Here is a 15,962-nt window from a genome sequence, read left to right as displayed (position 1 = left end):
TTTGAAAGGTCTTTCGAAATGGGTTTGAAAGTTTTAAGGGGGGAGGGATTGTCCAGAAAGGTGGTTTTCTGAACTTTCGGTCGAGGCTCGAGGATGCCTTGAGTTTCCTAGCTATAGCTCAGCCTACTGGTTAGTATTTTCGGCCGGCATATTTATATTTTTTTGCAAAAGTAGAGTTGTGTATCAGAAGGTAGGCGGCTTCCACGAGCTGGTTCTCCAATCTAGTCAGCTTATTTTTTTTGGTATCATCAGCTCGTTTGAGCATTTGTTGTAGACGGGTTTTGTAGATCTCGACGTCGTGTTATATTGATGCGCAGAATCTGCGGAAGTCCTTGCAAATGAAACGCATATAGATTGGGCGATAAGATTCGATCTAGTGAAATATCTCATCCGTAACGTCAATGTTCCTCGAATATCTAATTCCTTCTTCAGAATACCTGATCAAAGCACAGCGCGATCGATTTTCCAGGTCTGGATACGAGACAATAAACAATTGCCGAAAGAGGCAATTAGACAAATCGGGCTAGAACAGACATAACCTTTTGTGATCTAGTGTATGCCAAGATCTTTGCATTTCTTTCCCTTTTAGTTCTCAAAAACAATTGCAACACCCTCTGCCAAGCCTTTAGCGACAACAGACGAGAAGCCTGCGATAGTTTCGGATTCTGGGCAGTGATTTTCCACATTATCGTATCATTGTACAGCTCAAGAGAATATGAATCCGCTACTACCTTTGGGGCGTTACCTTTTAATACGGGTCGAGACCATAGAGTCTCGTCTCGGGTGTGAATTATAGTAATAGTCAGAGGATTTAGGAGCGAACTATGTCGCCAGGTCAACAGGATCAACAGTAAATCCCGTACCGCTGCCATGGAACTCGACCATAAATCCAGAATAGCCTAGGAACTGTTCGTTTAGTAAGATTTCAAGGTTATGATCTCCACTTCATCGTTCATTGACTGACTGTCCGGATCCCGAGCCCTATCGATCATGACCATATCCTCTTAATCAAGCACTCTCTGTATATACCGCCCAAGAATATCGCCCAAGGTACCTTAAAGATATGGCCTCTCCAGTATCATATCGAGGCTTCGACAGTTGGCGGCCTTTCGCGACTATGTTTCCTCTGAACTTCTACGAGACTATTCGGCCGGGAAAGTATCTTAATGCTCTTCTTTTAGAAGGCAGCCTCCTCGATATTTTACATACCGTTCTGACAACAGTGAAGGAACTCGGAAAAGGTATTTATCTTTTTAGTTCTGATAGCTTGGTCGCCACTTGTATTGTTCATAAACTTTATCTTGAATAGGCATAAAGAAGAAAGCGGAGAGGCCAACACTTAATTTCACATTATGCAACCAAGACCCGTACAAACTTGGTAAGACTTTTAGCCCATCCCCATTGAGGCACTTAGTTGAAATACATAGTTGACACAAGGGGAAATTCAATTCAAAGCGCGCGATTTAATCATGATTCATGCATTGCTACATGACGGTTCCTTCAAAGACAGCCCGCGTAGTGCAATGTGGGATATTTATTTCAACCCGGTTATACGTTTACAGTCTTCGCAAATCCTTCAATACCATATCCACATCTTGAGTAAAGCAACGAATAGCCTGGAGAACTGGAAGTCCTATATTCTCTCTGAAGTTATCCGAATTGGGTCCCTCGCAACACTCAAAGAACTCAACCGGATTCTTAAAAGATACGAAGGTATAATCCTCGACCACGAGCTGAAGGCCAAGATAAAAAACAAGATGTGGGAGCAAATTAAGGGTCAAGCTAAGACAGATGCGTCATGGATGGAGTACTTTGCCCAATTCAGTTGGGCACAGAATGACACTCAAGTAAAGTTAGAATGGGCGCTGAGCCGACTAATGCAGGATTATTGGAATCAAGGAAGACTCGGCTCATCAGTTCCCGATGGCGAAGCAGACGTGAATCTGTTGTTTTTGTTAACGCCTTATGGGGACTGCAAGCGTGCTGACTTTAGTAAGCAGAGTCTCCAATTTATCATTCTCATCTGTACTGTGAGTGAATGACGCTAATATGATAAAACGTGCGTACGTTTAGGAATGAACCCAATCCTGGCCTTCAAAAGCTATGTTGATATTCATAATGAGTATGTGAAAAAGGAGGACTCAGAGGCATCGGGAACCCTTAAGTATAGCAATTTAAAATGCTATGAAGTGCAAATGCAAGAGCTGCTCGGGGCTTGTACGGCTGAATTCATTAATTGGGGAAGTTTTTTACGTACTGCATCCTCTTACAAGATGGTTCATATCTCAGTTATCTTCTCTGACCCAATGGAGTATTTACACGAAGTCCGAATGCTATATCCTCCGAACTCGGCTTTTGCGACCTGCAAGATTATTCAGGAGATATATAGCCCCAATTGCGATGGTGCAGAGTTCGATGGCCCAGAAAATTTGACTTATACATCTATAGACGCGAGGTACGTTGCATATAATACTGGGATCTGGAACCTTCTTTTAGGGGCGGCGCCCGCCCTTGAGAGTCCGGGCGGATTGGTAATCACGGAGAGCAACATCGTACAGACAGATGAAGGGTACGCTCCCGCTCACGAGCTGTTTGGCGTCGACGAAGATACTATTTGCACACTTCTCGGCTTCCGTGTACTTTCGCTAGAAGATCGAAATTACCTGGAACTCTCGCAAATATTTGGGACTACTGATATTCGGATATTCCAAAACGGACGGTATGCATTCACGGATCCGGGTACTTGGAATATCGACCTTCGAGCCAATCATGCGAGGCTTGATTTTGAATACGACGAGATTTTAGGAGTAGTGATCAATATTTGGAACTCGATGTTTGAGACACACCTTTTAAAGGATTGGAAGAATTCCGCCGCCACTTTCTCCCTGATGATGTACTGCCTAAGAAGCCAGTGCGCTGGTCGCTTGGATTGGAGTAAACTGGGCCGAGATGTTCTTGCCGCGGTACCACCTGATTTGGCACGCAATGATGAATTCTGGGTTCACCAACATATACACGGACTTGCACCAGAGAAAGTATGGCAGTGCAATGGTGAAGAGGTGGATGTAAAGATGGAAAAACGCCTCGTGTGTATTACGATCTTCGTTCCAAACACCATCTTCCGGGAGCTCGATGACCAGATCCGAAATCTGAGACGCCTTGAGCGATCCAGGAATTTGGACCCTCTATTCGAAGTTCGGCTTTCGCATCTTTGGAAGGGGGAAGAGTGTAAGGGCCATAGGTACCGCAACCTAAGGGTCTCACACGGAACGCTTATGGAACCGGATGGGTGGAAAAAATACCCTAGGGCTGAAAACAATTTCCACGTATACACAGGTGCGCCGATTTTGAAATGTGTGAGGGATGGATTTTTCTACCTACCGAAAGGGTGGATTGCGTTATCATTTTTAACGGGGTTGGGGTTACAGGAGTTTGGGTTAAAAGAGGTGAGTTATGATGTTTTGCTGGTTAATGGGTTTGATCGCAGTATAGAACCGGTTGTTTTGCAGAGTGGCGTTTTGCACGAGAATAATGAGAAAGATGTTATGTGCTTTTCTAGAAGTTTTCCAGTTTTGGTGGAGGATAGGACGTCCAAGGACAATAAAAGAAATCGGAAGAAGAAGAAAAAGAAGAGTAAGACTCAGGGTGGGAAACAGGCTAGTGTTGAGGGTGTGGAGGTTCTAAATGATGGCAATGAAGAAAGCCAGAGAGCGAAAGACGAGGAAAATAAGGGGATAAAAGATGAGCAGGATGACGAGTCGAAGGGTGAGAAAGATAACATTGTTGACCTTAAAGATGAAGGGGCGGTAAAAGAGGAAGGGCCTGTAAAAGAGGGTGACGATGAAGCAGCTGGTGGGAACGATACAGAAACCGAGAGAACTGCAAATCTTGTATACATGGGAGGTTATTCTGATGAAAGATCAATCTTCTTACGAACTCGCCAGGGATTTGATTTGCGCCTGCTACAGGAGGAGTTGGGCGAGGACAACCAAACAGAAACGACTCAGACAATTTCAGCTGGGGCTTCAAGCATTGAGATACGCCTGCAGTTTCAAGGTGGTCATGGTTCAAGAACTTTTAGACTCGGGCTCGATGGGGCGGATGATTCAGAAGTGGGGGACGATCTAGATGACAGGAACGAAAAACAGGCAAGCCAAAAGCGGAGGCCGCATACGAATGAGAATAAAAAGCCGACGGACACGAAACAGGTCGTCAATACTTCCCTACCTGAAGCGTGGAAACCTGCACCTAGGGAATTTAAAGGGCCTCGAAGCTTCGGCTGGGCACACTTCGGCCGAAATGTTCTAAGTCGAGGGCCCAAAGGAAAAGGTGTTGACCGTACCGTCGACGAGGAATCTAAGCGGTTTTCAACGGTGCAAGCCAGGAGCCAAGATCTAAATAATTTGGGGCAGGACGTTCAGGATTTGAGGCATTCACATGATAGTCTGTTGGGTGATGCTGATACTAATGCAGGAGCTCGACAGCAGGATTTAGTGAATAGTCCTGTGCGCTTGAATGCGGCTCCGATACCTATTACTGCATCTCCATCTAGACCGGCAGATTTCGATAGGGTGCCCAAAGGTGGAAATCTACAAGAGGGGAGGGATACAACCGCGTACGTGAAAATTCCCGATACTGGTAAAGGGAGAGCGTACGGGGAGCCATTGGAGGAGTTTGATTTGAGCTTCCTGACGCTAGATATTCTCGGCGACGACCTGGAAGAACCTCCACTTGAGATTTTAAAGTTCGATATCTTGGGAGATGACGAGCCACGGCTGATCGAGGACGACCTTCCGGGACATATCTATCGTAGAGGAGATTTTTACTACTGGGGACAAAAGGAAAACTTTGACAGGTCGAAAACTGCTGGAAAAGCCCCGTCTAAGTTTCTAGATAGCCATATACATAGAGCGGTTACAGGGACGCCTTTGAATGAGCGAGGTTTACCAGGTATTCCAAGAGACGACGAAGACCGAGAGGAGATAATCTCCGTTACAGTGGATGACGATGAAGATTGGACAGACTGCACTGACGATGATCAGCAAAACCAAGAAGACCATCAAAATCAGGAAGACCAGCAATGCCAAGGAGACCAACAAGACCGAGGAGACCAGCAAAGCCAAGGAGACCAGCGAGACCAAGGAGACCAGCAAAGGCAAGAGGTTATAAATGATGATAAGTATGATTGGGCTGATGACACCGACGATGAACCCCCATTTGTACCACCGGAATTCCATCCCAGGCCACCCCGGGCTCCCGAAGTTAATATGGCCAACTATACTTTCGACCAAAGCCCTAGGAAAAAGAATGTATGCCAACCGCTGTTCAGACCATTCCCACAAGATACCATTGTTGAGGAGCCCTTCCAACTAGAGGATTGGAAGAATATCTTCACATACCAAAAATTGTGGGCAGCACAACAAAATAGAAGAAGGAATCCGTGGAATGATAGGTGGGGCTGTGACACATGGGGTGAGAGACGTAAGCGGGTGCCACCCCACGATAGTCCGAAACCACCTAGTGATAGCCCGAAACCACCTCGTGAAAGTCCGAAACCGTTATTGAATACTCAAATTCCGGTTTCTGGGACTGTTGCAAAACCAGGGAGCGTGGAGAGGACGTTGGAGCGGAATAAGTGGTGGAAGAATACGGGTACTTCGCAATCGGGAACTGGGCAAGGGGGGGTTACAGGTTCAAATCCCACGTGGGCAGACATCGCGAAATCGGGTACCCTGGAACCCAATCCCATGAGTCCAAGCCCCCGGGGACCAAATATTGCCGGAGCAAATACTACGAAAGCGCGTGCTACGAATCTAAATCCCACAAGCCCGAACCCCAATTTGAATGTCAAAAGGCCAAACCCCGCGGGAGCGAATGCCGCGAAACCACAAACTCCGGGGCCGAACCCCGCGACTTCGAGCTCTAGGAGTTCAAATGTTGCGGGGCCGAAAACTGTAAGACAGAATACTGCAGGACCAAATGCTACAAGGGATACACCGAATAAAGTTTCGCAACGACACTCTGACAGGGCCCAGACCCCCGCACCGGTGGGGAGCAGACCAGCACCCCCGCCTCAAAGAAAGAGGGGTATGCCAGAAAAGCCGATGTCAGTACCATGGAGTGCTATTGCGGCAAGCCTCTCGGACACAACGTTAGAGGGGACCACTTCTAGTCTAGAAACGGCCGTCCCAGTTGATAAAGCAAATCAGAAGCTCGCAACTGTTCAGCAAAAGGTAGCTGGATCGGGGGTTAAATATACACCTGCTGAAGCCCCAGGGGCTCAAAGGGGAGATGCCGCCATGGAGGGTAAGGCAACCCTGACGTTGGAAGATACTCAAGGAGTGCCAGATGCGCGGGAGGGCAGAACGGCCATAGCTCCAGAAAAGCGATTGGAAAATAAGTTCGCACAGAGCCAAAAACCCCAGAAGTTGAAAGACACCCAAGAAAAGCCACCAGAATGGAGGACTAAACCACCCGGGCCTCAGGCACAACCGGCACAAGCTTCTTGGGGCAGCAAGATGACACAGATGAGATACAACCCTAAGAAGGCTACGGTTAATTATACGAAGACTAATCCAATAAGGCTTCCGGAGGATGTCCCTAAAAAGCAAGTTGAGTCGGCGAGAAATGTTGCGCCGACGAAGAGCTCAGATACTACCCAAAAAACGATTAATACAGAAAACAAAACCCCAGCGAAAAAACCGCAGAGTGCGGTGAAAGAGACGCCACCGAAGAAGGAGAGTGAGGAAAAAGGCTCGCAGGATGAAGGAACCGGAAAGCAGTTCATGGAAGATATCTCCAAGAAGACCTTTAGAAAGCTATTTGGAAAGCGACAACGGGCAGCTCTGCCAGCAGCGCTTAAAGGGCTGGGGCAAGAGATGACTCAAGATGAACCCGAAAATGGGTTACAGGTCGGAGTCGAAAGAGCGGATTCAGAGGGATCACAAACTATGTCTGCGACTCCACAAGAGGAGCCAGAAGAACTACCCCGAGAAGACCCAAAAGAAGTTCCCAGAGAAGCGGGAAAACAGCCAACCCGCGACTTTTCTCTAAATCCGCCCCAAGATTGGCTCCCGCCGCCGAAGAAGGCGTCCCGAAAGAAGCACCGAAACAAAGGCCGGAAGGAAGCTAGGGACGAAGGGTCACAGGCAGAAACTAATTCGGAATCGCTTAACCAAGAACCCGAAGAGCCGTCTCCTGAGCCGGCTCCTGAGAATCCATGGCAGGCGCCTACTGAAGCACAATACAGTTTCTTGCAAAGACCTAGTCAGGTGCCTCGAGATGATCCATGGGAAGTTGTACAAAAGGGATCTAAAGTGTTCGGTAGAAAGCCTTCTCCAGAGCCCGTCGAAGAGGTCCCACAGAAACTATTCGAGACGCTAAGGAATTTGACTGATGAAGTACCAGAGGAACCCGCTGGAGCGCCTGAAGAGGCACCAAAAGAGATAACCCAAGATACGCCCCAGGAAGTGCCCGACCAGTTGCCCGAAGAAATACCCCAGAAGCCGCCACAAGAAGAGGCATTGGATAAGCAAAAAGCTGAAGATTTAAAGGGAAGTGAAGAAATGGAGCAGGAAATACCCACTAGTGAAGGTGCTCAAGAAGTTACAACACCCATTAGAGCGGAACCAAATAAGAGAAAGAGGAAGAAACAGAAGGGCAAGAAGAAGGAGGAGGGTGTTGATCAGGAGGCTAATGATGATGAATCATGGTATACCGGTAAAAAGCCAGAGCCCTCGTCACCTGAGGGATCACAAACGGAAGCCACCCACGAACTGTTACCGATAGGAAACATGGTTGATGTGTTAGGCGAAGAAGATGCGGTACCCGAAGATCCAGAACCGAAGAGTAAACCCCTTATTTGTAAAACGAAGATCCGGTTTGATGAGTCCCGTAGACATATTATTTCTCGGACTGCGACTATTACTATCCCTGACCTCGTGATGGCGGGGTTAGATGAGAACTACAAGTTCTCCACAATTAACAACTTACCGATACAGGACATGGTTATTCCGAGCGGTATTCCGGGGCTTTATTACTTTATTACACCGATGACTTTAAACCTCATCATGCTTTCAATCCCTTGTGCTAAGGGCCTTCCGGATGAAATTAGGTGGATGGGATCTCGTGGGATTGAGGTCAGTGCAATACTCCTATATATAAATAATTTCACTTTGGTAGTGTTTTTATGGGTGGTTGATATACTGACTGGAAGAACTCAATATAGCTGGAGTTTATAACGCCTGGGTTTAAAGACGGGAAGAAGGTTGAGGTTGAGGTTGAGGATCCTGTTACGCTTGGGAGCGATAATGGAGATACAGGGTTTTTCTCTAGCTCATCTTCAACGAGTACTTTGTTTTAGAAGTTTATGTACATTGAGATTAGTTGAGGGGGCCTTGGTGGTAATTCAATTAAATTGATCCTCTTCTATATCCTTTTTTTACGGCCAGGAGGTTCGAGATGTGCTGAAAGCATAATAGTTAAACAATCGTGTGTGATAAGACTTGCAGGTTGTAGGTTTCGGGCTTAGCGGGTGTAGATTTGCGGGATGAAGTTAAATGGGGTGTATATGGCGGATATATCATGGGTTTTGGGAGGCGTTGTAGTACCGTGCCTTTACCTCGAGGCAACAGTAAACTGGAATTACAATATGTGGGTATCATACAACACTTTACTTTCTTTGTCCCTGAATGTATAAAACAGTGAAAACGGCCGCAATGGCCGGGTTGTTATTTCTAAGTCTATTTACCCCCTCCCCCCTCCTCCTCTAGCAAAAGTTCCCAGAAGCAGCCACTGGGACTTCACACCCCGTACCTCAACCCACAGGACCTCCATCCATCCACACAATCTTTCTCCCAAGCCATGGGATGGGGGCTCCTGTGTACGGGTTGAAGAAGAGGTGCCGCTGGTCCCAGTGGCGCTTCATCCTCCTCCTCCACTCCTCGGGCGTATCGTCGGGATAGTTCCCGAGCCATGGCCGCGTCACGAGTAACCAATCATAAAAACTGGTCACCGTGACTGCACGTTCCTCCCGCTCCCGTTGTTGAGCGGAGAAAACTCCGTCCAAGACGGGGGGAAGGACGTACCTATTTTCTGATATCAGTATGTTGTTTATATTCATATTAAAGGACATTTGACGGGCTACTTACTGGCACTTTGAGTCGGGAACTGACTCAACTTTGCCCGAGGAGTGGCTTTCCCCCTCCTCCTCCTCCATCTCCTCTGCCCAGGAGAATTTCCCAGCCTCAACCACCGGGAACTGTGGATTCGTTCCACAGTCCCTGGTGGTTGGGCTCTTGGTGGCCTTGGTTTCTTGGGAGGCCTGGGCTTCCTCCCATTCCTCGACCTCATCCGCCCAAGAGAACTTGGACGGATGGAAGGTCGGAAATTGGGGGTTGGTGGCAGTAGCAGTAGTAGGGGTAGTGGTAGTGGTAGTGGTTTGAGGCATTGTTGGCTGTAATATCTTATTAGTTCAGATTCTTGATGAGTTAATAGGAAGATAGGTAGCTTTGTGTATATCAACAGAAAAGATTAACACGAGAAATATGGCGGAGGGAAATTATAACGTACCCGTATGGTAATGGTTGGTTGGTAATTGGTCGTAGTGAGGGTTTGTGGGTGGTAGCAGAAGTTAAGTTTTGTCATACTAAACTGAGCTGGAGTGAGGAAAGAGGGGGAGGGAGGAAATAATCTAGAGGAAGGGTAAGATATAGACAAGAAGTCAGATCTCGTAATTGCTTTTTGTTTTATCTGAATGTCCTCTGGAACCGCTTTGTGGACATGCCTATGTGTAGTCCTGAGTCTGAATGGATTGAGTTGAGTTGTTGAATGAATCCATTTTTGTGTTGTGGTGTGTTGTTTTTTTTCACAGCGTCTACGGAGAGTCAGTTGCGCCGGCAACAGAGTGGCGACTCTGTCTACAGTCCAGAATGATATAGAAGTTGATAGCAACAAAGTTAAGGCTATATCTTCCCTATCCAACATCGCAATGGTATTCTGTCTTTTGCCTGCAACGCTCTCTGAGTTTTTGCCCACCCTCCTCTTTACAAACTACTACCTAACACCCTCCTCGGTAACGAGAAGCTTCTGGTCTTGTCATCATCTATTCATCTGTTCTTTATTACGCTCAATACTGACTCTACTATCATATCATGTCTGCACACAGTCAATCGGGTATTTCTGCTCCTGGTCCTCCATATCCTAGCTTCATGGGTAAGTCCGAGACCATTCCTCAAGAGAGGTGTTCGTGATATGAATTCTAGTAGCTGACCCTTAGTATGTCTCTTAAGCAGCTCCAACCTCCAAGGCTTGAGATATGATACCAGCTGTCAGTGTTACCAAATTTTGGCGTTTGGCGTAACTATACCCACTCGGAACGTGGTATGTGTTAAAGCATTTTGCCTGGGAGCTTCTTTTTTCGAGACCTTGTGGCCCGTTCTTATTCACGAAATTTTCTCCTCTTTACCCCTCGATCGAGTACGAAAACTAGGACTTACGTTATAGTCCTCGGTATACCCGCGGGTTTTTGGTTCCTGATATCAACGCATTACAGGCTCTTGCGGTCCTACGCCGTTTCATTCTTTCAACATTTTCGACTCAGAGGAATTTCTCGACGTATATACTAGACTGGTATCTTTGAAAGCATAGTCTACATATTCTATTTTCAGGGGCTATTCAGTTTATACTCTCCCAAAGATCGGCCTGCGATTCCGAGGCTGCAATGGTGTTTTATATATTCTAGAGTTGCTCTATTGAAGCTATGGTATGATCTTGGGCTGGGTCTGAGCGACACAAAAAAAAAATTGAACACGTGAATTCAATAACTCTAACCCTTTCTATCTTCGGAAGACTAGATGATAAATTAAAGCGACGGTCTTCTACAACTTCATTTGATTTTATAGATCCGATAAACTCAATGGCCCATAAACGCACTGCCCAATCGGGAAGGTGGCAACGACCAGCAACGCTTCTACGACTAACCTTCCGACCACGAGCATGACCGAGCAGCTCCGAAGACCTCACACCGGCGGTTTAAAGAAGTAAATACTGTCTCTCTTTCATTTCTATAACTCCTGAGAGTTCAGTCACAAGAATAATTAGAACCGCCAAAAAGTAATACATTTCCTGAGGAACCAAAAAAGATTGGAGTCAAAGGGGATCGAACCCTTGCCCTTCCGCATGCAAAGCGGACGCGCTACCACTGCGCCATAACCCCAATTTGTGGGATTCGAGGAGAACAATCCGTCAGAGCGCTGGCGAAGAGGTCGGCCCTGGAGTTGCGGACAATATTTTGGAATCTATGGCTTGCGCAGCCTTCGAAGGTGGTGTATAGCCCGCAATACCAATTCCCCAGCAAAAATATATTTTGGACATGCTGGCCAGGATTAGTGGCAGACATGTCTTATTGTCTGGATCAAAGTTTTTGGGCGTCTAGGTATCAATTGTAAAAGACCTAAATCTTTACATCTTTTATGATTCCCAATGATTTGGCGAGGTCCGAGTCCTAACCGGCAAAAAAAATGGGTCAGCGAACTTCAAACCGAGAGCTCTATACAGAATGAGACCATATATAGTGAGTCTTAGGGTGTGGGGGTATTCTAGCTAGGCTAGGGTAGCGCGATCAACACGTATTGTTTATGTACGTATACGGTACGGAATGTCTCTACACCGACGAATAGCTAGCTAACTCCGTTTGCAAGTACGTACCATCACTTAGAACTACGCTCAAGAGTATGGGTGTATACGTCTAACGGCCTAGGCGAATCCTAGGGTGTAGAGCTTAATTAAGGGTATAGATCCTAGACAGTACCAGGATCCCTGACAGGCCGCTCCTTCGGCGATAAGCTATCAGGAACTTTTCGGCGGGGTTCTGGCATACACACGAAATTATTGACGGTCCTTCAAACTATCCATTAGATTCTAGATTTTGCTTCCAAAAGTAGTGGGAGGATTGGCTGGAAACGTATAGAATACAAAAGTTGAACAAACAATATTGTTCAGCACACCATAAGACGTACCGGTATACCGCTCTAGAACCTTCTGTTTAATACTAGATTCTAATGGTTCTTGGTACATAGAACCTTCCTGAGGCAATACAGTCTCTGAAATCCAGACTTATATATCGTCGCAGCACCTACAACAAACAACCTAAGGTCACGAATGTCCTGCCAACCGCAACTTCATCCTCGTCCAATACTAAGCGGCATGCCACATCCACACAATATATACCGTATATGCTTTTGCATCGCCTAAAATTCTTTCAAAATATGTCTCGCTCTAAATCTTTCCGAATTTGCGGAGAATTGGTCAATCACTACCGGCGATGAATGCAAAACACACCAAGATATAGAACATAAAGCTCGCGGCAAAATGGGAATATAAAAGGGTGCTCTGACTACTCAACAATAGATTAAATTGCCGTCTCTTTACCACCTTCACCAAATTTTACATATATATGATGCAAATACATCGAGCTCCCGCACAGTCAGTGTTAGTTGTCAGTACATTTTTGCAGAAGTTAAGAGCTCATGCGGCATACTTCCGGCATATATTCCTGCTATTTATTCGTCCTTCTTCCGATGAGATCGCAGCTGAGATATCCAACCAAAAAGATTTGAGTCTCCTGCCTCAAAACCCAGATGAGCGGCTGCATCCCTCGACGTCACATTCGAGGAACTGGAATCTTACCACATGAAAGAGCTAATATTATTCGATATTTATGCTGTATGTAGGAGCCGTTTCCATTTCTTCCTAAGCATTTATTGCCGTTCTTATCACTAATACTGAACTATCTAGTTTTATGTTGAACCAAAATCACCAACATCAGGAATATTCAAGGTTCTTTGAAATACAATTACTGTGGTGGCTCCCACCTAAAAGAATTTCTGGTATGGGATTCAAACACCATGAAGTCCTTCACTCAAGATCGCCAGTTGAAGGGTTCCACGGTGATTCGGGCCCCATGAAATCGCCTAGAATTTACGCACACATGAATTTTCGAAGCCTAAGCCCTAAAATCAATATCAGCAGCCATCATCATGCGGGTGGCTTGTGGGATAACGGATTCAGTCATACTGCGCGAATAATAAGGCACCATTGAAATAGCAAAGCCAAATCAAAAAGGAGAAAAGATTATGATCATTCTTTGGCAAAATGGCCCGCGGGTGATAGTCCCAAAACCATATATTATATATAGAATGATTGCATGTTTTGGTAAGAATTATCTGTTCTCCTCAAACGCTTATTGACAGCTACTAATAGTATTCCAAAATCTCAGCGACTGTTTAATGCTACCGTAGAGCCTTTGGTGTTACCGCCACCGTTGCCAGCTCGGGGTACAGGGTTGACTCCCATCTCGAATATTAAGGCACCTGGGTGATACCTCGTCTCGCATCCTCTCGCCCAGATCCGGGAGGGTGATATCTAAGGTGGCTCAGTCTCAATTTTGGTTTGGGCAGAGCCATTTCCTGATTCTGAGGACAGAATATCGGCCTTGGCTAGGTTTGTTATTCTAAAGGTGCTCGACTTTCAGGTATTACATCAAGCAGCGCAGGGCAACGCCCTAGTATTTTAAAGAGTCTTGCTACACCACCAATCAAGATGCGGAGAATGTTTGCACCTAAGATGTATAAGGCTACTCTCTCCTTTTTTTGAAGAGCACTGAAACTGAAGCAAATTTCATGAGTTACCAGCAGCGACAATATTCTGAATTCTGCTGGCGCGCCGTGATCAGGATGGGGCAGCGGGCCTTTGGCGGGGACCAGAAGTGACCTTCAATTTTGTCTTCGGCCTAGATAAACTCGAAGCTGAAGCATAAATAACGCTTTAAAGCCTTGATAGGCTATTGAATTGCAGGTCCTCGGGGGGGCATTGGTGGTAGGGCTCGAGGAACTATTGCTGTTCCGTATACTGGTAGTTCAACTACCTAGAACTCAGGAGCTATTTCGACACTGAGCATGTTATAAAATCATGTATGGAAGCAAAACCATCGGAAGAGAACGAAATGGTGGGACAAATAGCGACGATCCTCCGAAAGTTTATGAGCGAAGACGTCTCGACCACCAACTAAACTACCAGCCTGGACTAGCAGCACCGCAAATGTTTCCGAAAATCGTATCTTGGTGGCAGACTTGGGAAACTGCCTCCATGTATGCAAACAAGAAAACGGATTAATACGTGCTCAAATTCAACTTATTATATTCCAGCTGGAGGGGCTTCAAACCGCAAAATGGTGCGTGGCCTATAACACCGACAAGACTTTCGAGGAGCAAGGAAGAGTTTTGCTGGAATTCTCCCAATATATTGCTATGATTCTTGAGAGTTTACGGTATGGGTTACAAGGAAGGGTCCCGTCTGCGATACATCGATATCCCGCGGAATCTTCCATAAATGCGCAAGAGAATCGCCTTCTTCAATGTGAGCTCGCTTCTAGCTCAGGTATACCGAAACTAAAAGAATGGCTTGGCTAATTCTGAGGGAACAGAAGGTTCTAATTGACCGTTAACTTCGACTCCAGTTTCAATTAACACCCAAGATCGAGAGCCGGTGCATGGTAGCGTTTAAAACATATAGCCTTGAACTTCAATACTGCGTCCGACCCCTCAAATCCTACTATCAATTATTCGACGATATATAAGGGTCCTTGCAAAGAAGAAGAGGACATGTTTGGGAACCTTCATGAATTGGCATCACAGGTGGGAACAAGGTAACCACTGGCTACGGCGGATACTGTCAGCGGTTCGTTCTGGGAATAGCGAACCCAGGTGGAATTATATATATATACTTGACAGCCGACTGGTAGAGTTATTTAGTCGGTTAGAAGGGCTCCAATAAGTTATGAGCACCGATGAGGATATCTATTCCAGTTGCTACCCCTAGTCGTGGAATCATGCGGGTTCTAGTAACTAGAACCGCTGGAGTTATTCGCATGGCTCACTGAGAGGTCTTCCGGGATGTTGAAAATTTTTTGAAAATGACGCGAAAACCGCCCTTTCTACGTCTTATGTGTCCTTTCCCTATGGTTGGTGGGCGAGGGTTTGGTGCCTGAAAGAGCTATATCCTACTTTAATGCCTAGGAGACTTGCCTAGTGGTGAAGCTTTTGAGGGCTAGAGCATATATTGCATTGATATTAAACATATTGTGTTTGTATGAGCTTTACGATTTGCTCATGTTTGTGGAGTTAAGTTTGTCTACTTTCCCGGCGATGCGGGAAACTGGACTGCTGGGCGAAGAAGGAATCGAACTGATGGAATATAATTATATAAGTACTAGGTATACGAGCGGCATTTCATGCGGCGAAATATAAGGCTGTTGCGAGGTATTTGAAGTTCTTTAAAACTGCTGCTGCAGCTGAGTTAGATACATGTTTGGCTTTCTATCTTCACACTTGCAATGAATTTATGTTTATAAGTGTAGACACACATATATATGTATGTATCTAGATACATGCTGGGAGGGTACACGGGTTGTGGGATGGACTAGGACTATCTCTTCTATTTTGCTGGTTGGGAGCATTAATATATAATCTAGGTTGGGCAAGTTCCTGTATTATTTCAAGCCCCGATTGAAGAAAGATGAATACGGACGTCGGGAAGCTGATGAATATATCTATATACATTGCGGTAGATAAATTGAAAGGAAATTTAAGAAAGGTGGAAGGATATATATTTGAGGGAATAGCAGATGATAGCTAGTGAGAGTAAAAGAAGGAATGTAGCGGATGTTGGCTCGGATGTGAATACAATTTATCGATAGAGCTGGAGTTGTCGGTTCCTTCTCGAGATGATGGAATCACAATCTTTTCAGGGACGGCGATGGCTTTTGTACCCGAAGACAGAAGCAATGCGAAAGATCCTGTGCCCATGGCGGATGATTTATAGTATATAATATATAATATGAGGGTCCTCATAATTTTTCAAGTCAAGGGTAATGAAATTTAACTGGTGTGCATTGCGATCTTCCA

At 45.8% G+C, this 15,962-nt stretch overlaps 2 protein-coding genes across 2 annotated transcripts; one reads left to right on the top strand and one right to left on the bottom strand.

The window, feature by feature from the left end:
* Nucleotides 1–1,469: 1,469 nt before the first annotated feature.
* AOL_s00169g191 (uncharacterized protein) lies at nucleotides 1,470–8,362 on the top strand (the record flags this gene model as incomplete). Its single annotated transcript, XM_011127548.1, has 3 exons — nucleotides 1,470–1,992; nucleotides 2,074–8,138; nucleotides 8,228–8,362. The coding sequence occupies 3 exons, from the start codon at nucleotides 1,470–1,472 to the stop codon at nucleotides 8,360–8,362; spliced, it is 6,723 nt and encodes a 2,240-aa protein (XP_011125850.1).
* A 453-nt stretch (nucleotides 8,363–8,815) lies between these two features.
* Nucleotides 8,816–9,448, bottom strand: AOL_s00169g190 (uncharacterized protein; the record flags this gene model as incomplete). The annotated part of the gene is made up of 2 exons (XM_011127547.1): nucleotides 8,816–9,086; nucleotides 9,150–9,448. The coding sequence occupies 2 exons, from the start codon at nucleotides 9,446–9,448 to the stop codon at nucleotides 8,816–8,818; spliced, it is 570 nt and encodes a 189-aa protein (XP_011125849.1).
* Between the last annotated feature and the right edge of the window lie 6,514 nt (nucleotides 9,449–15,962).

This window comes from Orbilia oligospora (assembly GCF_000225545.1).
Source record: "Orbilia oligospora ATCC 24927 unplaced genomic scaffold scaffold00169, whole genome shotgun sequence".
In the NCBI taxonomy this organism is placed as follows: Eukaryota; Fungi; Ascomycota; class Orbiliomycetes; order Orbiliales; family Orbiliaceae; genus Orbilia; species Orbilia oligospora.
The sequence above is the reverse complement of the archived record's forward strand: the minus strand, read 5'-3'. Positions and strand labels throughout refer to the sequence as shown.